This window comes from Doryrhamphus excisus, linkage group LG8 (assembly GCF_037039965.1).
Source record: "Doryrhamphus excisus strain RoL-2023G ecotype Guam linkage group LG8, RoL_Dexc_Guam_v1.1, whole genome shotgun sequence".
NCBI lineage: Eukaryota > Metazoa > Chordata > Actinopteri > Syngnathiformes > Syngnathidae > Doryrhamphus > Doryrhamphus excisus.
Window position 1 is genome coordinate 3,115,580 of NC_136364.1, and position 27,094 is coordinate 3,142,673.

Below are 27,094 nucleotides of genomic sequence, written 5' to 3' on the forward strand. Positions count from 1 at the left end.
GGGTGGAATCAAACTCGGGTCTCTTAGCTGTGTGGCCTGCGCGCTTTTTTTTGTGGGTTGAAATAAGTTTCATGTTTGCACCGTAACACAAGGCACACCAATGGAACCACATGTCCCACCTAACCATTGAGGAAGTTTTCAGATTTTCCCACTCTGGAAGACGTTTTCATATATATATGGTTTCAGGGCACCCACAACGCCATTTCCATGTCTGAGAGGTTGAAACAATAAAATCTCTTTCAAACAGAGCCTGAAGCAAGAGAAGTTACAGTGCTATCGTCTGTGAGTGCCCCCCCCCCTTTTTTTTTTTTAAATGACTGCAGTCGTCATGTCAGTTGTACAGCGGGTGCCGGGATGTCGCTTGGTCTGGGATCTTTTAGGCTGACATGACCCCTGAAAGTCAGGAGAATTTTGGATGGCCTTGGGCTGATTTAACTGACTGACAATGGCGGTGGAGGTAAAATGACATGGATTAGTATCCATGTTCCTTTCATCCCCCTTGCTCGTGGTAATTGGGTAACGCAGGATTGACGTTTTGAATCATCACAATAATGTCATTTATCAATATTTTTGTAGTATTCGAGAAAATTAAGTTCTACAATCTTAAAACTGTTATTAACATACAAGGAAGTGTTTTAAGCCACATATTAAAATAGGTACTATGTAATACAACTAAAATAAAGTAAAAAAGACTTACTAATGCGTAATGTAGAGGGTACTGTGACCTTGTGCTGCTTTATAGCTATTGCTGCGATTAATAGTTTTTGCGTATATTATCCTGAGCAGCCAGGTTAATCTCATTTCTGGTTCTGTGGTTATCATCACACTATTTTCTTTGCCTCACTTGCACCCTTCTGCGATGGAGTCACAAAAAACCAAAAGTTTGATATGTTTGAGCTCCAGATTGTATCACATTTCGGAGTTTGACTTTGGAGGTTTCACTGCAAAGTGGTTGCTAAGAGAAGCGGCCGTTGGCGGTCATCTGTCTAAAGGGGATTTCTGCTCTGTGTTCATTGTGTTGCAACATGGAGGCCCCGGGGCTGTCTCAGTGGAAGACACATCAGCTGCTTTAGTGCAGGATGTACATCATAAAGTCACTAACAGGTCACAAAGTTGGCGAGCCTCAGCGCTCATCTTCAGCTGTCCAGACCTCCGTTAAACCTTCTGGATGGCGTTTGAACAAACGGCTGTGTCACTGTAACACCAATAACTCCAGACCCTCTTCTGGTGTGATGGAACAGAAGTGATCAGTGAATTTCCAAGAAGTAGGATTCAATATGAATAAATTAAATATTTTCATAGTTAGCGCATCGGAAACCTGTTTAGACCTTCTAAATATGTTTTTTGATGAAATGAAATAACACCCCTATAGTTACATTTGCACTAGACAAAATAAGATATATAAGGCACCAATAAGACATTTGGTGATAATCTTCGTGTTTTTTTTACTTCCTGGTCTGCACGGTACTTCCAGCAGTGGCTATTGTCTCATCAATGTAACCTTACAGACACAGCATGGAAACAGGAGTTCTGAATGATATGAGAAATCAGATGAGTCCTGTTTAGTGCAAAAATCATTTCCTCCAAATGATTCTTCTTTTGTATGACTCCTTAGGACTCTGATCACAGGCATGGCTTCTGGAAGCATCGTAGCGTTTCACATCGACTTTAACCGCTGGCATTACGAGCACCAGCACAGGTACTGACTGAGGACGATCACACTCCCTGGCAGGCAAGCCAAGAGACCACGCAGGGACAAGACGGACATATAGCTGGGATATGAACCTCAGTGGCCATTGGGAACATTGCAAAAGGAAACGGCAAGTGACAGGACGCAGGTACACAAGAACTTGTAGTGAAATGAAGACGTCTCACTTTTCTAGGCACTAAATATGTACATATGCAACATGTTTCCTGCTTTCTTTCGTGAAGACCTGGTACTGAACACAAACTGGTACATTAGAGTCCATGTGAGGGACTGCAGACACTCAAAGCAGGATGCTGTCATTCATGTCAAATGTGCATTTAAAAAAAAGACAGAAAAACAGCAATAAGATTTCTCACAGTTACGGGACCATTTAGTTTCCATGGTAGTGGAAGACTCCTAAATACGGCCCGCCTAAACAAACACAAAAGGTGGAGTAAGGACGGAAATTAATGTGACATTTACAGGAGAGGAAATTATTAGGCCGACTTGGATTTTCCCCTAGTCATCGTGTATTTAGGTCACGCGAAAAGGACACAATCAAACATCCATGCTTTCATTTGCAGATGTGCTCAGTGGGGCTTTTAGGAGTAATGACAGCGCATGTGAGTTTTATGATCACATTTACTCACTCAGGTTCAATGGATGTCTTTATAAAAAACATCAACACTCCGACCATAAGAATACATGTCTCAGTAAATCGTGATCAAATTCCATTGGTGCTTTAACACTGCCATCTAGCGGTCATTAGGTGAGCACGCCACATAGATGAAGAGAAGGCATTCAGACATGCAAATGCTGGACATATGACTGCATTTCACTGTTATTTCTGAATTCCACTTTAATTGTCATGAAGCACCGATAGAAAGCAGCGTTCCAAACAGGCTGTGTTCTGTCACTCTAACATGACAACATTGTATGCAGTGGACAGGGGAGACAGGCAAACATGCAAGGACTGTATAAAATAGCTTTCTTTATATTGTTTCTGTTTTTGACTAGAAATGACATTTAATGTTGCCGACTTGTACGCATTCCATGTGGCGTTTATTTGCACATTATCAATGTGTTTGTGTGATAAAGAAAGCTCCCATTTATTGTGTGACTGTCAAAAATATGTTTTTTGTCCAATGTGAAATAACTGTTTTGGATCAGAAAAAAAATGGAAGTGAAATTGTGTATGTGGTAACGCTGTTAAAGAGGTCTTTTTGTAAATGGGACACTTTTTATTTCAATGTTTTTTGGGTCATTGGTACTTTTTAACAGTAAACATTTAGCTTCATGTGCACTGGGAAGCAATACTGTGGTTTAAAGATGAGGTATTTACTATCCGTTTGTTGGCATTGCCACAATGAAATTATGCAAGTACTGTAGAATCATTATGTAGCAGGAAAAACGCTACTGAAGGAAAATGGCTTAATATGGTTATCATTTGTTTTTATATGTACGTATAAATTATATTAATTTGTTGACATGTAGCAGTGAATTTACTTGAGTACTCATTTCAAAATGTATTTATATCATAGCAGAGTCTGTATGAATGCCATGATGTTAAATTGAGGATTATTTACATTCATTTGACTGTACTCCCATTATTTATATTTTATTTGCATTTATAAATTAAAACAAAAATTGTAATAAAAACGTTTTTCTTTTTGAGGAACAAAATCATGTGTATCAAAGTAGCTGACATCAACTGAGACCCTGTCCACACGGAAATGCGAGTTGAAAACATTTGCTTTCACACAATGTGTCGGATTTGGGTGAAAACGACGTAATAAATAAGGCACACCTATTTGTGGTGCTATAAACAGACGTGCAGACAGAAACAAGTGACAGCAACAGAAGAAGAAAGAACGCCCACGCCTAAAGTCAGTCATTTTCTGCTTTACAAGACGACCAAGTGGAAGTACGTTTACGAGTCATTTTGGAGTACGACACAAAAAATATCAGGGGACTGTCGACTAGGGAGAGACATGCCAGTCCAAGTATTCAGATATTTTCTTGGCTTGTCACTTGTTGGTCACGAGACAATGACGGGAGCAGTGTGCTTGTCTCCATGGAAACCATTTCCCCACCCTTGAAGCCATTTCAGGGCACCAAGAATGCTGTTAATACTTTGACCTTTTCACCTAAAAAGGTTTCCATGTGGACAGCCCACTCTTTTTTCATTAAAGTACATGTCTAAGTTCTTTTACTGCCATCTTCAGTCTAACCTTGTTAGAGCGGTCCTTTTTTAATTTTCTTGTTAGTTCAGATTAAAAATGTTTTCTTTCTAATAGCAAAAAGAAGCCCATAGGTGTTTACATTGTGTCGTTTTATCCTGTGGATTTTTGACATGAAACTGACGTTCATGGTCTTTGTTGATGGTTAACATTGCAGAGTTGACAAATACATAAAAAACATTAATCATAGAGTTAGTGCTATTTCATTGAACCTTTTCTGGTCAGCCCTTTTAAAAACAAAGTGATGTTGCATTTCCTGTAGTTGTGTAGCACAACTACAAAACAATAGCGCTAAAGTTGTTCATAAGACATTTTTTTAATGGTGATACAAGTAGGAATAATTGCTTTGGAAAAGTATATTTGCACACTTGCAATTTCCAGGCTCACAAAAAAAAGATGCTTGGAGGAACAAACATTGCTATTTTTATCAATGGAAGCACTGTGCTGCCTTTGTCATCATCCTTATTGTTGACATTCGTCACCGCCTTTATTCCAGTAGGACAATTTAACACTATGCTTTTTGGGGGCAGTATGCCACCAATTGCACTTCAATCCGTGTGCTCTTAGATGTGACACCCATCTGTAACCAAGCCACTCTTCAACTGGACTATCAGTAGTTATTAATATTACATAAACGCCATTGGACTGTATTTATGTTATAGCAGCACATTCTTGGGTCAGACTAACTGAAGGTTTAAAGAACTAATCACCTCAACCTCCTTTTGCAGCGCTTAACAGTTTCTGAAGTCAGGTGAGATGATGCGTCACAAAAAGCAGCTTCCTGTAGTATACCATATTAACCACAAGAGGACGGCACAAAACTAAAATGGTCCAGTTACTCCTGCACACATAAGAGTCAGGCAGCTATGGTTATGACAATGACACATATTTCTGAAAAGGATGAACTGTCAGTGAAATTGAAAAATTATGACCGGAGAGAAAGACCGCTAAAGTGTCCGGTGTGTTCGCTCACCCTGTCCAGTTGGCGGATGCCGTCTTGCATGCAGTTAAAAAGGAGAGATTGGGGAGCGCACCGTGTCAGCTGAACCCGAATCCTCTGATTCAGATGTGAAGTCGGCAGGCGACAGGACAGGGTTAGCACCGCGGGAGGAGGAAGAGGAGCAAGCACCGTGCGGGAAGTGGGCGGCGAGCTTAGCGTCGTGATGCTGCTGTCGCCGGAAAACTTGCTTCTCCTTATCAAGCGGAGTATTCTGGGGGACGACCAAAGACTTTATTGAAGCGCAATGATCTATCTATAGCGTACCGTTGCAAGGTACAGCCAAATAAATCGGACATACGGTGATGACCATGACACCCGCTGTTGTACTGTTGGTCTTAGGTCCAGTGTTGAAGTGCTTCTTGATCCTCATGGCCACAGGCAGCTGCTGCTGGTTCTCAGACACGCCATCATCCTGCACAAGCAAATACCCCGCACACCACTGCTTTGCTGTTTGTAAATGCACAAAACATAACGCTGTCTCCATCAACTTACATTGACCCACGGGTGCTCCAGAATCTGCGCAGCTGAGAGTCTCTGGTCCACATCCACTTGAAGCATCCCACTGATGAGAGCCTGAACAGGACAAGCACATGCACATGACTTTACATGTACCAGCAGGTTCTCAAGGTTCTTGAGGAGCACCGACCTTGGCCGAGTCTGACACATTGTCCCAGTGTGATGCAGGGAACTCCAGCTCACTCCTCAAGATGTGTTCCAACAGAACCTCTTGGTCCTCACCACTGCCATGGGGATTAAAACATAACTTGTTGAAGCATCTTTATCTTCATGGCGGTGCTATTGGGCCTTGGGTGCATAGGCATTTTATTTAATGTGAAGCAAAGAGGTCCAGCTGCAGAGGCACGTACCAACTAAAGGGCGGGAAGCCACACAGCAGAATGTAAGTGATGACACCTGCAGCCCAAATGTCCACCTTTAGGCCATATCTGGTATTGGACAGGGAAGAGGAGAGGAGGTACACTTGCATTTTGGATGTAGCCCTTGTATAAGCTGTCATTCATGTTATGAAGATTTAAAGTTCCGTGTCACTCACCCTTTTTCGGCAATGATCTCCGGCGCTACGTAGGTCGGCGTGCCACACACAGTGTAGAGGTAACCATTGACAACGGTCGCCAGGCCAAAGTCCCCCAGCTTCAGCGATTTACTTCCATCGTGGTGCTGATAGACCTGTGCAATGCAGGAGAGTAGAAGCTGCTGCTTTAGCTCCTCACTATGGATCAGTTGATGCAAATGTAGTTTTTTTGGGTTATTATTGCTCACCAGCAGGTTCTCTGGTTTGATGTCTCTGTGGACAATGTTGAGACTGTGCAGGTACTTGATGGCGCTGGCCAGGTTGAACAGCATACAGCTGGCATCCCTCTCTGTGTATTTGTTGGAGGAAGTGATCGCGTCAAATAGGTCGCCACCCTTGAAAAGACATTTGAGAAGAGTGCCAGTGGTTCCTGCTGTTGTTAAAGCTGAGGGGTGGACGCGACTAACAAGTTTTTACTATTGAGCATCAATAGGTCCATATGTCTAGCCAACTGTGTTGACCAACAGCACATTTGCTGGAAACAGACCTTAACCAACTCCATGACGAGATAAATCTCATTGCCGGTGTCCATTTCTTCAATCAGCAGTACGATGTTGGGATGTTTGACACGCCGGAGTATGGACACCTCACTCTGGATCATGTGTTCCTGCAAGGTGGAGCAAATGGGTACATTATTATTAACAGAGAGGGCCCATATGAGGTCCATTCCTAGACTGTTATAATAAGCCAGTAGCAGCTAGCTCAGACGTTACGTATTCACACAGGCACCTTTCCTCTACACTTCTCCTTGCTGATGATCTTGAGGGCGTATTCTCTTCCAGTGGATCTCTCAACGCACTCTCGCACCACAGCAAAGTTCCCGCTCCCTAAGGTGCGGCCCACTTTGTACCTCTCTGCAATGGTGGCAGGGACGGGCGACTCATCCATGGGCTCAGCTGTATGAGGGGAAAAACACATTTTGTCATATTCCTCGTTGGCAAATCACCTGGTTTATTCCTCACCTTCGCTGCTGGGTCCGTCTCCTTCATCCATGGAGCTGCACACCTTGGTGGAGGCTAAAGAGAGGGAAGAGCTGCTGTGCTGGGAACCCTACAAAGAAGAAGAGGTCAAATAAAATTGTGATCATTGTGCTTGGTGGTGAAATAAAATAGATCTTTCTGACCTGACGTCTCCTGAGGCTAGCAGGACTGGTCGGAGAGGGACAAGGAGATTTTCCAGACCGAGGGGTGGACAGCTGACTTCCTGCAGTCCCGTTAGCTGTTAGGTAAGACATGTAAACATACATAACGATGTAATGTCAAATCATTTTTTTGCATTTTCCACAACATGCTTTTGTCTCACCAGAGCCAGTAGATGATGGAGACTTGCTCCTGCGAGACATTCCACCATTTCTTGGAGAACAGCGGCCATGCACAGAGGGAAGTCGACCGTAGGATGACGACTTGGCCACTCTGCATTCTATAGAGTAAGGAAACCAATATGAATGCTGGGAGATTGTCTGTCAATACTTAAAAAGAAAAATTGCATATGCAATGTCCTCAATACAGCAATGGTGTGGTTTTTCACCAACAAACCACAAATTTAATCCCATAACTGTAGGTCAAATGAGAGGCTAATAATCTGCATTCAAGAGTAAGCAAACCTTATTTTCAGTGTAGCGCTGAAATCTGCTTCCAATTCGGTACTTAAGGAGAAAATAAGGCGCATCTAATGTAATGAGCAGTGCAATTGTTGGTCCTGATGGTCTGTTTTTCGTTTGTTTCTTTTTCATGTGAGAAAATTGTAGAAGATTTTAGGTAAGACATTGCCTTGACACAAAGCTCACTGAATTGTAGTTAAACTTTTATTTGTCAAAATACAATAAAGGCACATTGAGACGTTTATTCATTTATTTATTTATTTTAGCACCCTGTCCATATTAGACCTGGAGCTGTTTGAAAACCACAAGACCTAGACTTTTCAAATGTACATTTCAAATGTAGAAATGTACATTTATTGCAAGTTCACAATTCAAACTGTTGTATTAATCTTTGGGGTCTGTAGATTAACCCAGTGCAGATTTGAGAACTCTAGGTCCAGTTTGTTTTGAGCAGCACCAGGTCTAATACCGACTAGATGCTGAAAAAACAAATAAATGTGCCTTTATTTTATTTTCAAATAGAATAAAGGTTCCATAAATCAGAAACTGTGTTTTATGAACCTTACTGTAGGTCGGGTGGTTTTCATAGTGAACCAGGTCTAATATGGACTAAAGCCTGAAAACGTTAACGTTAAACGAGAAATGTTATTGCATCTTCCCTAATGGAATAAAGGTTTCACAAAAACAAAAGTGGCGGTCAGGCATAGGTAATGTCTTACCTAAAATGTTTCAGTAGACAAACAGCTGCACTGCACATTAGGTTAGCACCACCTTAAATCCAATAACGACAACCGAGCAGCCTCACAGAGTACACACAGGAGACATTTACAGTCGGGGTTCTACACTTGCTGTATTTTAATGTCATGTCATGAACATGCAGGGTACTGGAGCCTATCCCGGCTGTCTTTGGATGAGAGGTGGGGTACACTCTGGACTGGTCTCCAGCCAATCACAGGGCACATATAGACAAACAACCATTCACACTCACATTCATACCCATGGACAATTTGGAGTCGCCAATTAACCTAGCATGTTTTTGGAATGTGGGAGGAAACCGGAGTACACGTAGAAAACCCACGCAAACATGGGGAGAACATGCAAACTCCACACAGAGATGCCGAAGCAGAGATTGGAACCAATCCAAACTATAGAATACTATAGAAACAAGATTTACCACTTTCATCCAAACTGAAGTCATCTTGGTAACGGTACTTCTCAGGACCACAAGCAAAGAAAATGTCGTCTTCCCCAAAAAAGTCCTGAAGGCATGTCACCTGCAAGATATAACATATGTATCACAAACCTTCATAAAAGGCAACTAAACAAATGTCTTAATGGATGCAGCTTATGTGAGAACAAAGGCAAAGCCAGCTCAGCAGTCATGAATAAATAAGAGACACTGATGGAGACCTGATCTTCTCCCTAAAAGCGTTATTGATACACTTAACTACTGCTCATTTATGTTTTGCACTCACATAAGAGCACCTCTGCCATCATAACTGAATCAGTTAGTGCTCAAGCACTTGATTTGTCTTCAACAAGTCTCGGTAAGCCAAGGCTGGAATGTCATGAACCCCACTTAAACAATGTATATGGCAAAACAAGAGCTCCAATTGGCAAGCTATCAGAGCTCCAATGATGACAGAGAAAAATTACCCTATTGGAAGCATCCAGAGCACTACCCATATCATTATTAAACATTATTCATTCTCAACCTGTCATTATTAATAGATTCTTTGCAAGACAATGCAACAGCGCAACAACTTAAGTGAAGGCCACAAAAGAAACCCATGATTATGTCCTTAAAACACCTCTTTATCTAATGGTGCAAACATTACTCAAATCATTGTCTAAATCTTACACAAAATATGAAAATGAAGCAAAAAAGTACAAAAAGTGCGTTGCTTTACTGCATGTCAACCAAAAAGGTCAGCCAGACGATGAGCATAGGGTAGGTTTAATGTGGGCTTTTGCACAGTAGTCACGCCCACTCACTCTGATGGACCCCAACCCCCCACCAAAACGTGTGCTGCCTGGCTCCCAAAGGGAGGACAGCGTTGCCAAGGGGACCAGAAAAAAAACGAGAAGATGACAAGGTCTGGAGCACTGACCAGTGAAAGCCAAATAACAGTGAGTCAAAATGACAATGCTTGCAAGTCCAATAGACTTGCAAAGGCCCAGTGAATCTAGGCCAGTCGTGATGCTGCTGCTTTATATTGATTACTTGTGCCTGCTGGCTCAGTGACACAGTGACGCCATCAGGCCTGCTGCCCCCCCACCCCCCCCCCCCCCCCCACACACACACACGCATCCCGTGCAAATATTGGCTAGCTCACTTTAAAATCAGTTGGGACCAAATGACGGCCGACTGTTTCGTGTCATAAAAGGTCATCTTTTTGGAGGCGTGAGATGCAAAAGGCGAGCCAGTGGACAGGTGGAGCTCTCCGTGGTGCCAAAACATTCGTTTGAAGTGAGAGACTGAACGCAGTGGTTGTCCAGTCAGCACGCCAGAGAAACCTTCATTTTCACATTACATTTTTAAATACAGCTACATTTTTGTACCATTGTCTACACTTTGAGAAATAGTCCTCCAGCACCAGCAAGATGATCAAGGAAACGCTTATGAAAAATTAGCTGGATATTATAAATCCCTGTATCACTTTTAGTTATCTGAAAACAAGTGCAGTCACAATTTTCTGCACTGCTAATTGCAGTCCTTATCTTGCACTTTCTATATTTAGCCCTTGGGTTGCTCTAACAATGAAAAGCTATTTTAGAATGTGCTTTCATCTTTAACTCGTTTACATTTCCTGATACAATATGCAATGATGCAAAAATGCAATGAATATGAAAAGTATCCCACATCCTGTTTAAAATATAACAATTCCTGGATTTGAGTAAGGGTGGTGGGCAGTTCCTGTGTTCAATAGAAAAGTGGCTGTGGCAGTGGCTGAGTGGCAGTGGCTGAGCCAGAAAACAGGCTGCGAAAACGTCTTCTCCTCCTTCCTCACTCCCCCCATTTCATACCGATCACTGAGTTTACTGGCTTCACAACCCAAATACACTGATTGATATTAAGACCGATGGACTTTTCTTTGTGAATATGCATGACAGAAAGGAGCTAGAAAACACAAGTTAAGACGCCATTAAAGTATAGATTACGTGTCCTGTGAATGAGGTGCTTTCTCACATTACTTTTGTATTATTTCACAAGACTGTGTCCTGGAGCGCACATAAAGCCTTTATATTAGCATAGAGACGTGTGCATAACACGCTTACAGAGCAGCAGGACAGAGCTGCATCCATTACAAGTAGGGAGCAGGATGCCAAAGGCCGAGTCACCTCAGAACAACTCAGTCACACAAAAGTTAACTGATCCAGCCACACATTTAACAGCTGGGTCCACTGTAGCTTTGCCTGCAGGGGTCAGTTTGTCCATGTTCTCCTTGTAAATATGATTCACTTGATTTTCTCCCCATTAAGGCTGTACTTTCTGTAGTGGTGTGACACGTGCATGCCTAGTATAACGTGTGTAGTCAGTACAAAATGACTATCAAGGTCCAGTGTTGCCTGCCTCAGAAACTGGCAAGCAAAGGTCATGCGTGATAATCCATGATGCAGCAACATGCTAGCATTGCTACAACCCAAGTAGCTAGGGATCTGAGCAAAGAGCTAATGAAACGCTGATTTTTATGGTGGAAAATGTATTTGCTGCAGTGAAAGGCACCAGCTGTTCCTTCTGCCCAAAATTGCAAAAATGCGTCCTGTATTGGGCTAGTGGTATTTTTGCTTGGCTATGTATTCCATCTTGTTACCACCGCATCCCAGAGCCTCTCACACACAGTAGCTACACAGCGTGGATATCACCGACCACTGCACCGCTCTGCAGCAGTTCCTTAGCAACCGGCGCAGGAAACCATGGAAACCATAGACACCGTAAGAGGAAAAGGGAAGGGGGCATGATATTTTGTAATAATGTTATGAGAACAGAGAGGAGTTTGTGAACAAACTGTTAAATAACTCAGTGACGTGCAATTGCTGTTAATTAGTGAACCAGTAAATTGCAATGCTATATGACACAATACTGACAAGTTGTAATCATACCAATTACAGAAGTCTGTTCGGTACAGAAGAAGAACATGAGAGCCAAGTCACTAAATGAGACTGATGACCCGGTGTTGTGTTAGCGGATACAGTATATCCATCTAACTTCCATACCGGCAGGAAGTGCATTAAATAAAGCCCTGGAAACCTAATTTACCATTCCCGGTGGATTTGTGTGTAAGAAAACAGGTCTCTGAACTAAAGTCATACACATGAGGTAAGCTTTCTCACACAATATGTGCTAACAAATAATGACTTGGCCAATTATGCTTCCAATAATGATGAGTCAGGTATGAGGTTGTGTTATATCACGTGGTATGGTACCTACCATCTTTCCATCAACAGTAAACAGCCTTTTGACGACACCGCTGTCCAGCTTAATGGCCTCTGTGATGTCCGTCATGACTTGCTCGAACGAATGCGCCGTCTTCTTGTTGAGCAGGACACGCACGGCCTTGCGAGGCTTCACTCCGCTGCGAACGATGGTGACGAGTTTGGGTCTGATGAAGTCTTTGCTCTCCCTAGTCTCCGGAGAGCCGGCTCTGGCGCTGCCAAGGGAAGGGGGATCGCGGGACGACGCAGTCATCCTCGCTCCTGCCGACCAATTGGGGTTGATGTTTTTGATGTAGTCCACCTTCTTATAGGGCTCAAATGAGGCACAAACATAGCTTTCTCCTGCAAAAGATGCATCAACAGAAGTTACAAAGAAGACATTTACCCCTCAGTGATTTTGCAGGAACTGAGCTCACCTTCCATCAGCTGGTCCATGCTAGTGATCCTCGTCATCCCGTCAATGGAGTATATAGTCCGAACCCCTTGGGGTAGGTTGACGTTGTCAGACAAGGCTCGTGTCAGGTCCGCCAGGAGCGCCTCTATGGACCGGAATCTTTCCTGAGAAATTGCGTACACTATCCCTTGGAAGTAGCGGTCCCCGTTGCGGTAGAAGCGGACCTTCTTGGCCTTCTTCTCAGAGGTCAGCGCTTGCAATGTCCTGGTTCTGTACAAGCTGCAGTGGGCGCTGTGAGTGGGACTGGGAAGCCCGTTGCCTCTGGAACCCCTGCGGGCATACCTCTGCGCTTTGTCCCGCTCGTCAAAGTGCTCCAGCTCCATGCTTTGCGATGCTTTTACACCCTGAAAGGCACAGAGAGATGCTGGTAATTCTGATAAGTCAAGTCTAAGGTCTTTCCTGTGGAGCAAGCCCAGAACCACACTCCTTACACATTAAAGAAAACCAATTGCACCCCACGTGAGCATGCGCAGTGGCAACAGAGGCAAGGAAAACTCCCTTCTGAGAAAAAAGCACCAAATAGAATTGAGACAAGGCTTGCTCACAGTGGCTTCTTTGGGATTAACTTATTTTTACACTTGTGCAAGAGTTCATGTTTAAAAAAAGACATGTTTTAAGGTATTCATATTCGAGTGGTTAACTTGTTTTTACACTTGCATGGCAGTTAATGGTTATATGGACACAGTTTGACCTTGGGACAGATTATAATATTATTTCTAATTCTATTCTTCTCAACTGAATTTTTATGTGGAAATCCAAACAACTTTGGATCGATAAACGTCCCAGAACAGATGGATGTTAGCGTTCCCACTGTTTTCTATGCGCTGCCATTCATACAAGCTATCCTGCTGCTCGGACACATAAGAAGCATGGAGCATGTCACACCCATCCCATGTTTATTGTTTTGACACACACAGTCAGGACATTCTCATTCTTTTGCAGGAGATAATATAACATGACATACAAAAACTCACCTCAGGCGTGTTCTGACAAGGTATAAAAAATGCATTATAAAGCAATTGAATGAACTTGAAAAGGCAATCTGCATGTTTCATCTTACCTTTTAGATGCAATCAAAAGTCAAAATAGGTGAAACTACTCTCAGTGCCTTCTGTATTCATTTGATGTCATAGATGGACGGTGAGCCCCTTTGTTGCCGCATGTGCACGCCCGCCTGCCGTGTGCTCACACGCCGAGGGAGAGGAGGCAGGGCTAGAGGATGGAGGATGCAGCCTGGAGCCGGTGCCCTGATCCCCCTCCTCCTCTTGCTCCTCCTCATCACCGTTTTCGTGCCTCCCCCCTCCGATACTGCAGTGTTCACCGGACAACTTGATTTTGAGTAAGGGACGTAGGTGTGTGAGCACTCAATTACTACTCGATATGACGGAAAAAATACTTTTACCGTACTTTAAAATTACTAACTTAACACAGTAACATACAGGCCAAATCCCCATTTAGCATATTAGTCGCTAACCACTGAACAAGTGTTAAGCTAATAGCTAGCTTTAAACTTTGCAACGAATGTAAAAGTTGGCTATAATTTGTTTCGACATATGTTACGAAGTAAAGCCTGGATTTATTTAACTTTCAGTTAATTTTTTACACAAAAAACACATTGTAGAAAAATGAATAACGTGTGACGTTAAACGTGCACTCTTCCGAACTAGCTCGTAGCTAGCTAGATACGAACTCTGCGGAAGCGAGAGCTTTCAATTTTCACGAACAAGTTAATGGTACGATAATAAGATGTGTTTTCTGTAAAAGGTTACCTCATTCAAAGTAATGTAGATCCAAATGTAACTTTAATGTGACAGTATCACTTGGGTAACATACCGTGAATGCAATTCATTGCGTGGTAGCATACCGTCAGATTTTTAAATGCAACGGAAGCTGACGAGATGCTGAAGATATTGTAATATCTGTGACTTTGTGTGTTGGGCCTTTAAGAGGGCGGGGCTTGGAAAGTGACGGTGCCACGTCACGAGTGAGAGAGTGAGACTGGGTGACGCTAGGGGAGTGAGAGGAGAGAGAGCGCGAGCAAGGAGCGAATGGCTTGCGTGTGTTGGCGTGGGTTGTGGCCCACAGCAGCCCAGGTGTGAGTGAACTGTTGACCGCTATTAATAAAGCGATTGAAGTGCATCGGCGACGTGAGTGTCTTCCTTACCACAACGAGGGGCATTACATTGGTGTCAGAAGTTTCGGTATCTACCTGCTGCCTGGCAGGATTTCGGCGCTCAAAGTAAAGTGAAGGAGGAAGTTGGTGAGTGCGTGATAGACATGCCTGACGTGTTCGACGCTCAAGCGACAGTAAAAGAGGAGGCGGATGAGCGTCGGCATGTCTGAGGCAAAGTTCGCCGAGCATGGTCGCCACGATGCCGGTGATTCGCGCCAAAACGAGCGAGTAGCCGCCATGATGAAGCTGAGTCACACGCAGAGTGGAGCAAACATGGCCGCGCCCATAAGTACACGTGGGACCTCATGAAAGCTCTGAAATTCTCCGGTAGGGGGAGTTGGGAGGCCTATAAAGCTCAGTTTGAGCTGGTGGCTGATGCTTCAGGTTGGCCGGAGAGGTTGAAGGCGGCGCTGCTGTTGGCATCATCACTGACAGATGAGGCAACGTCCTGCTTGCTGCTGCTGAGCCCGGAAGAGAGTCTTAATTACTGCAAGCTGGTTGGCGTGCTGCAGAGGCGCTTCGGGGTGTTTGATGTGAAGGACACCACACGATGTGAGTTCAAGCACCGTGAGCGACAGCCAGGGGAGCCGCTCCGCTCCCTGGCCCATGACACCGAGACCCTGGGTCGGCGCGCCTATGCTGGGATGCCGGGCTCGATCCAGGACGAGTTGATACGTGACCAGTTCGTTCAAGCATTAAGACCAGATGAGCTGCGCCTGCATGTCCAGCTCGCCCACCCCACAACCCTGGATGGGGCCCTCACGCTCGCCATGGAGAGAGAGATTGCAGCCAAGGGGGCGCTGCAGTCACCAGCCCACTCGGTTGCAGCTGCAAGTTTGGCGGGAAAGGCAGAAGAAAGGCCAGCATGGATGGAGGAACTGGCCTGTGCAGCAATGGCACAGCGCGAGGAAGGAGGTGATCGCCGCTCACGTCCTGTGATCTGCTGGGGGTGTGGTCAACCAGGCCACCTGCTGCGCCGCTGCCCCAAGTCCAAAGACCAGCGGGGAAACATGAGGGGGCCCGTGTAGCCCGGATGGCACGGGCCCTTTCTGCTGTTAACCGGGAACTGCAGCCACCCGAAGAGAAGGCCGTGTGCGGGGACCAGTATAACAACGGTACAGCTGTTGTGACTGTGGGCTGGACAGAGGTGGGCGACCCCTGTCATGTTCGTGTGCAGGTTGGAGATGTTACCTGCATGGCCCTGGTGGATACTGGATCCTCAGCCACAATTGTGAGGTCTGACGTCGTCCCAGCGGGGACCGTTATAGAGCCGACCTCAACCAAACTGAGAACAGTGACCGGTGAGACAGCGCGGATAAAAGGCAAAGGAACATTCACGTTTGTTCTGGGGGGCCTCTCAACATCCTTTGTGGCCTGGGTGGCAGATGTGAGCGACCAGTGCATACTAGGCCGGGACTTCCTAAAGGCCACAGGGTCTGTGGTGGACCTGGGAGCTGCTGTGATAATTTTGCCAGGAGGCAAGCATGTGAAGCTTGTTACTCCCACCCGACAGACTGTAGGCGTGGCCATTGACACCGCGTCTGCGCACATCGCGGAACAGCCATCGTTGTCAAGGGTAGAGTTCGCTCACCTGAAGAGGACCTGTGCCCAGGTGGGGACAGCGTCATCAAGCCCACACACGGTGGAAGACTGGACGGAGCCGATCCGCTCCATTTGGGAAATGAACTGTGCTGGCCTAGACACGAGGCAGCAAGACCAATTGTGGAGAGTGCTGTGGGACTTCAGGGACATCTTTTCCCTCGATGAAAATGAGGTGGGCCTCATGCAACTTGTTGAACACCACATCGACACGGGGGACGCACGACCGATCAAGGTGCGGCCCCGTTGCCTGCCCATGGCCCAGCAGGAGGCGGCTGATAAAGAGATCCAGGCCATACTGGAGGCGGGGATCATAGAGCCCTCTGACAGTCCGTGGGCATCTGGCGTTGTGATGGTCCCCAGTTCTGTGTGGACTACAGACCGCTAAATAAGGTCACGAGGAAGGATTGTTATCCACTTCCTCGGGTGGACGAGACGCTGGACCTTGTGTCGGGGTCCGCGTGGTTCTCATCGCTCGACCTGCGCAGTGGGTACTGGCAGGTCCCCCTAACCCCTGAGTCAAGACCAAAGACTGCATTCTGCACCACCAGGGGGAACTGGCAATTCAGAGTAATGAGTTTTGGACTTTGCAATGCACCAGGGACATTCGAGCGTCTGATGGACACTGTGCTTACAAACATTCCCAGAAAGCAGTGTTTAGTGTACCTGGACGACGTCCTCGTCCATGGAAGGTCCTTCCTGGCTGCACTTGACTCCCTGAGGCTAGTGTTGGGGAGGATTGCAGCGGCGGAACTGAAACTGCATCCAGAGAAGTGCCATTTTATGCGGCGAGAGGTGGAGTTCTTGGGCCACAGGGTGGATGCTAGTGGTATTAGCACACTGGAAGAGAAAGTCAGTGCTATCAGAGACTGGCCGGCCCCAAAAGACCAAAAACGGCTCAAGATTTTCTTGGGACTCGCCTCATATTATCGGAGGTTCGTGAAGGGGTTTTCCTGCATCGGTGCACCCTTGTTTCGCCTACTCCAGAATGGCCAGAGCTATGCATGGACACCCGAATGCCAAGAGGCGTTTGCCAAGCTCAAGGGAGCCCTCACGAACGCCCCTGTCCTCATTGCCCCAGACTCCACTTGCCCTTTGTGTTGGACACGGACGCTAGTAATGTTGCCATGGGGGCAGTGTTTATCGCAGGTGGGGCCAGAAGGTGAACGAGTCATCACCCACTTCAGTCGGGTCTTCAACAAGAGTGAGCGTCGCTATTGTGTGACCAGACGCGAACTGTTGGCTGTTGTGCTGGCAGCACGCCACTTCAAATACTACCTGTGTGGCGCGCCCTTCACCATCAGAACGGACCATGCGGCACTGCAGTGGCTGATGACCTTCCGAGAACCGGAGGGCCAAGTGGCCCGATGGCTGGAGGAGCTGCAGTCCTTCAACTTCAGCGTGGTCCATCCAGCTGGTGTTCAGCATGCTAACGCTGACGGGCTTTCGCGTCGGCCGTGTGCGGTGGACGGCTGCAGCTACTGCGACAGGCGAGACGCCAGAGAGAGGGAGCTGCGCGGTGACGAGTCAGCTGGTGAGCCGTCGTGCTGCACGTTGGAGGCGGTGGATGCTGCTGCGTGGGCGGACAAGCAGGAAGAGGACGCCGACCTGAGGCCAGTTCGGCGCTGGCTCGAGAGCGGCAGGAGGCCGCCCTGGGAGAGCGTGATGGGACTATGGGTGGGCACCAAAGGCCTGTGGAGCATGTATGCAGTCCTGCGCATCAAGGATGGCGTGCTGCAGCGTGCGTGGAAGGAGCCAGCCACCGGGGATGAGAGATGGCGGGTGGTGGTGCCTGTGTCCCTCAGGGAGGTGGTGCTGAGGACATGTCACTTTGGGAGCACAAAGACCCTCAAAAGACTGTGCCAGGGATTCTACTGGGGACAGCACCGGCGGGATGTAGAGGACTTCTGCTGGCGCTGTGACGAGTGTGCAGCGTACAAGGGGCCCCAGGACAGGTCACATGCAGCACTCCAGCAGCAAGCGGTTGGGGCGCCCATGGAGAGGGTGGCGGTGGACATTATGGGTCCTTTTCCTGAGACGGAGAGAGGGAACAGGTATGTTCTGTGTGCGATGGACTACTTTACGAAATGGCCGGAGGCTTATGCGCTGCCAGACCAAGAAGCAGCGACAGTGGCAGATGCACTCCTGGAGGGCATGTTCAGCCGGTTTGGCACTGCAGACATTCTCCACAGCGATCAAGGCAGGAATTTCGAGTCTAGAGCGTTTGCTGCCCTGTGTGAGCGTCTGGGCATGGAGAAGACCCGCACCACGCCCCTGCACCTGCAAAGTGATGGCCTGGTGGAGCGGTTTAATCGCACCATGCAACAGCAGCTGGCCATCCTCACCTCTAACCATCAGCGGGATTGGGACCAGCACATTCCGCTGGTGCTGATGGCCTACCGCTCAGCTGTCCAGAGTTCCACAGGTTGCACCCCGGCCTTGTTGATGTTGGGCCGGGAGATCCGGACACCGGCGGAGATGGCGTTTGGGAGGCCGCCAGACAGCCCAGAGGACCGCCCAGGACCAGAGTATGCCCGGAAATTGCAGGACCGGCTGGAGGCGGCACATTTGTTTGCTCGGGGTCAGCTGGAGAAGGCTGGTATGAGGCAGAAGAGGAACCATGACGTGCGCAGCAAGGGACGTGACTTCCTGCAGGGTGAGCTAGTTTGGGTTTACACGCCCAAGCGGAAAAGAGGACGATGCCCAAAACTGGACAGTCATTGGGATGGACCATGCAGGGTGCTTGAGCGGGTCGGGGAGGTTGTTTATCGGGTTGCGGTTCTCCCGAGAGGCAGAAAAGTTGTCCTGCACCGGGACAGGTTGGCACCGTACAGGGGCCGGGACATTCCCCAGTTTGAGGTGGGGCCTGCTTCACCGGCTGGCTCGGAACATGCGGTGGATCCCAGTTCCCCAGATCCCATTGCTGTTGTTCCTGTTGAGCCGCCAGCGCCACCTTGTGACGGGCAGGTGTCTAGCCAGGGCCGGTCCCGGAGACAGAGGTGCAGGCCACCTCGGTTCAGGGATTTTGTTGTTGACCCCTCGGGGCGAGGGGCTTATTAAGGGGGGGGGCAGTGTAATATCTGTGACTTTGTGTGTTGGGCCTTTAAGAGGGCGGGGCTTGGAAAGTGACGGTGCCACGTCACGAGTGAGAGAGTGAGACTGTGTGATGCTAGGGGAGTGAGAGGAGAGAGCGCTAGCAAGGAGCGAATGGCGTGCGTGTGTTGGCTTGGGTTGTGGCCCACAGCAGCCCAGGTGTGAGTGAACTGTTGACCGCTATTAATAAAGCGATTGAAGTGCATCGGCGACGTGAGTGTCTTCCTTACCACAACCAGGGGCATTACAATATGAATTGCTTTGGAAATTGAATTTAAATAATTGTTCTATTGGCAATTACGTACGATAACAAGGTGTTTCTGTAAAAGGTTACCTGATTCAAAGTAATGTAGATCCAAATGTAACTTTAATGTGACAGTATCACTTGGGTAACATACCGTGAATGCAATTCATTGCGTGGTAGCATACCGTCAGATTTTTAAATGCAACGGAAGCTGACGAGATGAAGATATGAATTGCTTTTTAAATTGAATTTAAACAATTGTTCTATTGGCAACATATAGAAACAGCAGCAAGGTTTTAGGCATATCACACAGTTGCTTTGGATCAAGGTGAAATAACAATCCACTTATCCTTACAGTTAGGAAAAGCTTACCTCTAAAGGCTCGCAAGTTAATGAAAAAGTTTTTAAATCATTAAAAGTCATTGCAATATATGTAGCGCACACACAACGAAGTCAGGTTTATATGGTCCAAAGTACATGTACATATCTAGAATAAGGACATCCAAAATTGGTGTAAAACTCAATGTTTTAATTGTGCAATATATTCTGAAGACACAAAGAATCTAAAAATGGTCCTAAAGAGGAAAAAGTAAGATAATTTGTGTACTTGAGACAAAATAACAAAGTTCCACATCTTTGGTTGATAATATTGCTTTGCTGTTACAAAACAGTGCATACAACAGTTAAAGGCACCGTGATTATAACTTTCATTAACCATAGCAAGGAACTTCCAAGTCAAACTACAGAAATAAATTGTATTAGCAGCATTTAGATGAACAAAAAAGTATAAACGGAATACTTAGTTTGGATTACATAAAACCTTACAATATATATTATATTATTTGCTTTACAACATATTTTCAACATCAAAGCCCAGTTCATAATTTAGACAGTATTAGCTTGTAGTCTCACAAATATAAATGTCATTACCACAAGTTTTGATAATAAATATAGAGCTATTTGAGTTTAAGGCAAGAATGGCTGAGAGTGGCAGTAAGGGTTATTTATCTGATTTCTCTACTTTCTTCTGTCCATCCCCTTTCTCTTGAAGCTTGTAGTCTTCCAAGATGGCCTGGGCTGTCTGCTTGCCTGTCTTTTTCACCACCGCTTTGATGCCCAGGTTGTCGATGTTGAAGGCGGTGACGCCCATGTTGATGGCCGAGTTGACGGCGTGATCTGTGGCCTGGCCCGCCGCCGCTCCGTACCTTTTGATCAGGGGTTAGATTGGGGGGGTGGGCGAGGTCAGGGAGGACAAAAACCGGGGGATTTTGACAGAATTAATATAAGACTCAAAGATGCCATGCAGCACATTCCAACATGCAAGCCCATAATTTTCTGATAGGACAAAAATAATATATATTTTTAAACAACTGTAGAGTGAAAGGAAGCGATCAAGCAATGTGGCTAACTGGTACCACAACATGGTGAAATCAAGCAGAAAGCTTTCATTACAAGAGGAAACAAGTGACAACACCTCAGCAGCGTCACAGCATCATTGATTAGCAATGAGGTCAATTTGTAAAATCCCACGTCTGTCTGTAAGCTGATCCTGCATTTTTGACTGAGCCGATTCGCACACTTGTAGTTGTGAGCACTTTGATGGACTTTTTCCAAATTCCCATTTCAAATGTCTTTTAGGCATTGTCCACATTAACACAAAATATATATAAAAATATTTGTGCACAAATGTTTTGTCCTTAAAAGTCGAGTTGTGGAAAACTGGCATTTGTGTATGGATGGATAAAAGCTTTTTGGCTTTTGACATAAAAAATGTGCAACCCTGTTTTTACACTTTAACTACATGACACAAATAATGCAAAGTTATTAAATAATAATATAAAGTTACTGACTTACAGATGCTCATTTTATTTCATGTAGAGACTGCTGTGCGAGGCTTTAAAAACATGCATGTGGTTGTTTTTTTGAGGCTTCCTAAACGCGCACAAAAGCTAGTGAATGTGATTTTATACGGGCAGAAATTTTTTTTTGGTGTGGATTTTTTTCCCAATAACGCAGTGAGGGAAATGTGTGTTGTATAGTATCCGTCTTCGCGAGGACATAGCCTTAAAATGATTTCAAGGAACATGCGGCTACGTTGACTCGTTAATTCATCATTGATTCATCATAAATTTCAATGAATGAGATTATTGCAAAGATTAGGGACAGGAAGTAAAAGTAAGGGAAAGACAGTCAATGCGCATAGTTTAAAAAAGAGCCCAATATCATGCTTGTTATTGTTAGTGCAAAGAGTTAAGTAGCTTAATTTTAATCATCACTTGTTGCCATTAGGTGGGTCAAAGATGTTTTGAAGACCCCTAAATCTGTAAAGCAAATTGTAGAGGGGAAATAAATGTGAGCACACACACACTAATGCACGTGTGCCTGACAGCATCTTGCATAAACAAGGTCCAGTTGAGATATGTGCACCTACTTGTGCTTCACCGTGGTAACCGTCTCCGAGGCCACGCTCGTAGTGATGTTTTTGGCCGCCACCTCCAAACCAGTCCACATGGTGGCAAATCCTGGAAAAGACACCCTAAAATTGTTTAATTTGAACCAGATATGTGGCATACAGTCGATCGCCGCAAAGAGCTAATAAAGACGAATACAGTAATGCCTTGTGTATCACTGTTAATTGGTTCCAGACTTGGCCACGATAAGTGAATTCTCGAAGTAGGATTTATTAAATGTAATATTGGGTATTGTCTCATCAGGGTATTGTAATGGCGGCTTTAAATGGCTTTACACTTGTATAACCCAATACAGTAGACATAATAAGTAAATAAGCCATTTAAGGCATGTATAAAACTCCTGCTTGTGTTATCTGGGGGACTTTTGGGCAGGGTGGACAGGAAATGACGTTGGCGGTAGCAAGTTGCGTTTTAGCTTGTCGTGGGTTATGGCCATGATTGTTATTTTGTGAGATCATTTAAACCAACAATAATTGCCTGTTGTGGCATCACATCTCACATTGTAGCGTCATCTCTGGGCCAATGTAGAATGTAGATCCACTGGATACAATAACTGTTAAGTATAATGCTGAACTGTGGGTTCAGCACTACACTACCTTGCACTCCACTGGCAGCCACCACCATGGCTCCATCTATGTTAGAACGCCCATCCTTGTCTTTCCGCATGGACTCCGGAATGAGTTTTCCACCATGCTTTTTTACGTGGGGTGCCAGCTCCCGACCCACACAGCCGGCAACGGTGCAGACTCCATCCACTGCAGTGACACAGCACCACTCGGTCAAAACAAAAAGCCAGATGGCAGCAAAACATGCTGATGCTGCTGAGGAGTGGGAGGATACAGTCACCTAGAAACTGGCTGACTTTGACAGCTCCTCCCGTCGCTTGCTTGGCGACATGGAGGCCTTTGCTGACAGTGGGACTGACGTGCACCGGCTTGTCCTCAGGCGTGATGTGCTCTCGAAGTTTACATGCTCCCTTGTGGATGGCCTTGCCCGTGAACTCGCCCCCTTTGACCAGACCCCAACTCAACCAGGACGCACCTGAGCAAGAATTAACAAGAGGTCAAATGCCAAAAATTGTCTTCCATTGCTGTCCTTGTGTTGGCCTTCCTCTTCATGCTGCTATGATGTTACACATACAGTAGATGTCCCGCAATGGAAACACTACCTTTAACATGTGTCCTTACCGGTCAGGATCCCGCTGGCCACCTTCTCACTCCACACTGGCAGAGCCTGGTCATCTTCCTCTTCCACCGCTGCCGCTGCCTCGTCAGGTGTAGCGATGGACACTTTGTGGCTGAGATTAACATGCTCTCCGGCTTCGTCAGCTGCCTGATGAAACAAACACATTGCTTGAGTCAGTCTGCAACCTTTAAACTGTTGGATGCTCGTCTCCTTACAACACAGCTCCAATTATAGCTCCTCTCATTATGCTGCACAACATGTCACAAAGCTGCAATTGTTTGAAGAAATAAACAGCTTCATTCTGTGCTGGAAACCTCAAATCAATTTGACCAAAAGCAAATTGCCTACTTGCTGACGTGGGATCAACTCCATCTGTGAAGAAACCTCACATCTAATAATGACCTTGCGTGGCGTCGGTGCCATGGCTAAGGCACTCGGCGCATCCTAACTGCTGCTGCTAAGAGTATTAGCAAGGTTTAATTCTCAAATCCCAGGACTGCTGAGGCAGAGTGAGTGGCGTGGAGCAGGTCAAAAAATGTGTGTCAAGTGTCTTGGGGATGGCCATTTGAGAAGGTTCTGTGATTGATGATGGGTACATTTTTATTTTATAGTATGTCTTGATATTCATCAGTTTTCTTTCATCAACTTTTTCTACAGCAAAACGTTGCATTTGCTAAAAGGCAAAGGATGAGCTATTGTTGCTTGCCAGGGGAACCACTCTCCAATCACTATCCACAAGTCTGGCAAAACAGGTATTGACAACATTATCATTTCTGTAATTCAATGAAGTCCTGCTCTAAATTACCCACCCGTCCTGTTGCGTGTAAAGCAGCAAACTCACTGGGCCTGACTCAACTGCGCCCTCTCCTGGTTGGTGCCTGGTAGTGAAATTCATTTGACTTCCATGCAATCAGGCTTAAGTGACTTCTCTTATTATGACACCCTAAAGATATCATTGACGCATTTGATGATTATATGGCTTCAGTAAAATTAGTTGCATGACTGACTGTGCCTGTTTCTTGTCTACCTCATATATCAAAAGGTTGTTAAGCTGGACAGACTTTCTATTATATTGACATGGCATGTGACTGTGCTTAATTAATGTTTGCTCCTGCATACAAAAGAGTGTCAGCAGTACCTGAACCCTGAGATCTGTCATCTGAGACAGCAGATCCTGGAACAGCTCTCTGTCGGCAGCAGGCAGCTCAGAGGACAGAACCACTCCCACAAAATGGCCTGGCGCTGCCGCCATCATGTCAGGGAACATGAACACGCCAGTGTTGCACAGCAAGGCCGGTGTGCTTGCCGACATGAGGGGGTAAAGCCAGTCACACACCTGCCAAAGAGAGGATTGATTGATTGATTGGTTGTTTACAACACATTTATGGGTTTACATGGAGGAGGACAGATATAAGGAGGAGAACTGGAGGAGGCAGTCCCTCCCTCGGGCTGTCGCCTGTCTAACAGGATTATGTGGCATCACAGAGCGTGCCCTTATTAGACATAATAACGTTCACTCACTGCTGTGACGTCATCCACTGCCTGGAACACCTGGGAAAATTCACTGTGAAAAATCAAATATCTGTCCTATGATTTTTAATTTTACGGTATAGCAAAAAAAAATGGTTCAATGGTTATATGTACACACATCCTCCTTGTTTAATTCTATCTACTGGTTAAAAGAAAGCTGTTACTTGAATGTCGTAAAGCCGTAAAACAAGGACAACTGCTATTATACTTTGGTTAGCTCCACAAGAGGAGCAAAATATACATAATATACAAAATATTACAAATGTACCACTTGTAATATTTGGCAGTCAAAAGTTAATTAAGCTGGGAACATGCTGTGTTAGTTAAACCAGTTAGTAAACATGGCTCAAAGAATATTTCTATTATTGGTGAAGATCAGGGTGAATTAAATTTATTTTCCAATTGTTGCAGTTCCAGTCTATTTTCATTGTGATAAAGTGGGGCAGAAACCCACCACATCAAGCAAACAGATCTATGGTGAAAGAAAAGTTGCTTTGTGAGACAGGTGACAGTTGCCACAGACAGGCATCTACAGGACTGTTTGCGATTGTTTGGCCAACTAGCGGCAATTGTAGTTATCGTTGTGGCAAAATGCTAATAAAGCTGTGTAGGTATGCCTACTGACGTGGCCAATGAGTTTACTCCTTATACCTGTACACAATTGTGTATGTTAGGTACAGTACCTGTAAGAAAGCTTGTGGTCTATCAGGCATCCTCTCAGAGTGATCACTGGCAAATCTGACCAGTCGCAGGTAGCCCGGATATGAGGGGGCACTAACTTGCCCCTCTGGGGTCACAAAGAATATCTGCACGCCCTGAGAGATGTACAGCAGCTCCTCTGCGTCCTCGCCAATGCTCTCTGATGATGACGTGGAGTTGGACGCTTGGTTGTAAAAGTCGTTGCTCACCAGCGACAGCTCCCCCGATTCAGTCCCGTACGAGATGGAAAGGTGGCCGTCGGCAGCTTGAGGGGAGTATGCTGGCGGATGGTCCCCTTCAGCCAGGGGCAGCCGACTTGGTGAAAGCACCCCAGGGCTGCATGCACCGGCTGTACTTGCTGAGGTTGGTGGAACGGGCCTCTCTGGCTTCTCTTTGGCTGGTAATTTGGGGTATGGGTTTTGTGAAGGCTGCCCAGAGGCCTCCAGTATCGTGAGACGGGTGGTGATGTTGTCGAGTGTCTCCTGCATCTTCTGCTGCATCTGTCGGGCCGACTCCCAGGAGTGTCCCACGCACTCGTCCCCCCGTGAGGGCACGCTGATGGCCCGGAGAAGGTGCTGTCGACCCCTCTTATACATCTCCAGAGCCTGGCTTGTATCTCCGGCTTCATCGGCTGTCAGACCTTTATTGATGCATTCAAAGCCTCTCTCGTAGCCATCTTTGATCACCTCAAGTCTTGCATGGTCAAATGCATCCTGTCTGGCTTTCTCCATTCCCTTTGAATAAAACGTAAACAAGCGGCAACAGCATAAGGTGATTATACATTTAATATAACGCTTTTTGTGTAAAATGACTGGAAGCAGGGATTGTTTAGCAAGGTAGTATCGTATTTTGCACTTGAAGTACATTCAAAACGAAACTTTATACATTACTCCCAATGAGCCTCTCTTTCGCTTCTATTCTATACTGTATCTTTTAGATGCACCTCTGTTTTGCATCATTAACACTTTAACACAATTAAAACTGTTTAAAAAAACACGTAGGATTATCTGACAGGTCTGTCGTTTTTGGCTAACTAGCGTTAGCTCCCGTTATGTCGTAACGGTTTAACTTACCCACAGATCGGTGATAAAGCTCTGGACGATTAAATGCAGCAGTTAGTTTCACTGCAACGGGTGCGTAAGACCTGTGGGTTGTTCTAGTGAACCTTGACACGGAACACTCGATCAAGAGTTACGACGAAAATGTATCAGTGTCGACCTTTTAATCTGCCGCCCAGAGTTGAGGCCTTTATTTTGACGGTTCCACAAATCCACACCGGAAATGAGAACTTTGAAAAATGTTTTAGTAAATGTAGTCGCTTATGTTTAATCAACGCTCTTTAATGCCTTCTGGAAACTTCATTCGGAACTGCTTTAGTTATTGTGACTTTGTTACGCATACACATACATGTCAACATTTGCATTAAAAATAAGGGAAATGTCCCGGAAAATAGGCAACAATCACAGATTGCCCTCGTCTATAATGACATTTACACGCAGTATAATACACAAGAACGACAATGACAAGTTTGCATAAGTCAAAAAAATACAAAAAAGAGAAGAAAACAATAATTACAAAATAAATAAACCAAT

At 45.7% G+C, this 27,094-nt stretch overlaps 3 protein-coding genes and 1 long non-coding RNA gene across 11 annotated transcripts in view; 2 read left to right on the forward strand and 2 right to left on the reverse strand.

Moving 5' to 3' along the window:
* Positions 1–3,703, forward strand: part of LOC131134774 (neurobeachin-like) — a 189,633-nt gene extending 185,930 nt beyond the window's left edge. The window contains exon 56 of one of the 4 annotated variants that reach the window (XM_058080378.2): positions 1,616–3,701. In XM_058080378.2, coding sequence (XP_057936361.2) covers positions 1,616–1,706 — 91 coding nt within the window. In that variant the 3' untranslated portion in view covers positions 1,707–3,701. Of the gene's footprint in view, positions 1–1,615 lie in introns of all 4 variants that reach the window. The other 3 variants (XM_058080376.2, XM_078792629.1, XM_078792630.1) reach the window with 3 other exon arrangements.
* On the reverse strand, positions 2,201–14,119 carry LOC131134776 (serine/threonine-protein kinase DCLK1-like). Of its 2 annotated transcripts, none has more exons than XM_058080381.2 (16): positions 13,569–14,119; positions 12,471–12,852; positions 12,050–12,396; positions 8,792–8,891; positions 7,320–7,436; positions 7,141–7,235; positions 6,980–7,067; positions 6,747–6,913; positions 6,505–6,624; positions 6,206–6,352; positions 5,979–6,112; positions 5,794–5,871; positions 5,574–5,667; positions 5,420–5,500; positions 5,226–5,366; positions 2,201–5,138 (listed from the first exon to the last, which is right to left on the reverse strand). In XM_058080381.2, the coding sequence occupies exons 2-16, from the start codon at positions 12,829–12,831 to the stop codon at positions 4,935–4,937; spliced, it is 2,274 nt and encodes a 757-aa protein (XP_057936364.2). In that variant the 5' UTR covers positions 12,832–12,852; positions 13,569–14,119; the 3' UTR covers positions 2,201–4,934. The 2 variants fall into 2 exon arrangements, with proteins under 2 accessions (XP_057936364.2, XP_057936366.2); XM_058080383.2 differs by having other exon boundaries at positions 5,226–5,339; positions 13,569–14,113.
* Positions 7,390–23,919, forward strand: LOC131134779 (uncharacterized). The gene is made up of 4 exons (XR_013627939.1): positions 7,390–7,443; positions 13,642–13,860; positions 20,669–20,835; positions 23,283–23,919. It is a non-coding gene; the product is annotated as an uncharacterized LOC131134779 (long non-coding RNA).
* Positions 20,126–26,782, reverse strand: LOC131134777 (spartin-like). Of its 4 annotated transcripts, none has more exons than XM_078792632.1 (9): positions 26,576–26,780; positions 25,487–26,236; positions 24,412–24,609; positions 23,276–23,420; positions 22,935–23,129; positions 22,685–22,843; positions 22,049–22,139; positions 21,894–21,938; positions 20,126–20,822 (listed from the first exon to the last, which is right to left on the reverse strand). In XM_078792632.1, exons 2-9 carry the CDS (start codon positions 26,231–26,233, stop codon positions 20,618–20,620), a joined length of 1,785 nt encoding a protein of 594 aa, XP_078648758.1. In that variant the 5' UTR covers positions 26,234–26,236; positions 26,576–26,780; the 3' UTR covers positions 20,126–20,617. The 4 variants fall into 4 exon arrangements, 3 of the variants coding, with proteins under 3 accessions (XP_078648758.1, XP_057936367.2, XP_078648759.1); XR_013627938.1 differs by having other exon boundaries at positions 20,728–20,822; positions 22,049–22,153; positions 26,576–26,782; XM_058080384.2 differs by lacking the exon at positions 21,894–21,938 and having other exon boundaries at positions 26,576–26,778.
* Positions 26,783–27,094: the final 312 nt, after the last annotated feature.

Coding starts and splice junctions, on each gene's coding strand:
- LOC131134776 (XM_058080381.2), bottom strand. CDS start 12,831: ATGGAGCTGGAGCACTTTGACGAGCGGGACAAAGCGCAGAGGTATGCC. Junction 6,625..6,746: donor AGGAGAAGTGTAGAGGAAAG/GTGCCTGTGTGA, acceptor TCCACCTTGCAG/GAACACATGATCCAGAGTGA. Junction 5,668..5,793: donor GGCTTCCCGCCCTTTAGTTG/GTACGTGCCTCT, acceptor TCCCCATGGCAG/TGGTGAGGACCAAGAGGTTC.
- LOC131134777 (XM_078792632.1), bottom strand. CDS start 26,233: ATGGAGAAAGCCAGACAGGATGCATTTGACCATGCAAGACTTGAGGTG. Junction 24,610..25,486: donor GACCACAAGCTTTCTTACAG/GTACTGTACCTA, acceptor TCTCTTTGGCAG/GTGTGTGACTGGCTTTACCC. Junction 23,421..24,411: donor TGACAGATCTCAGGGTTCAG/GTACTGCTGACA, acceptor TTGTTTCATCAG/GCAGCTGACGAAGCCGGAGA.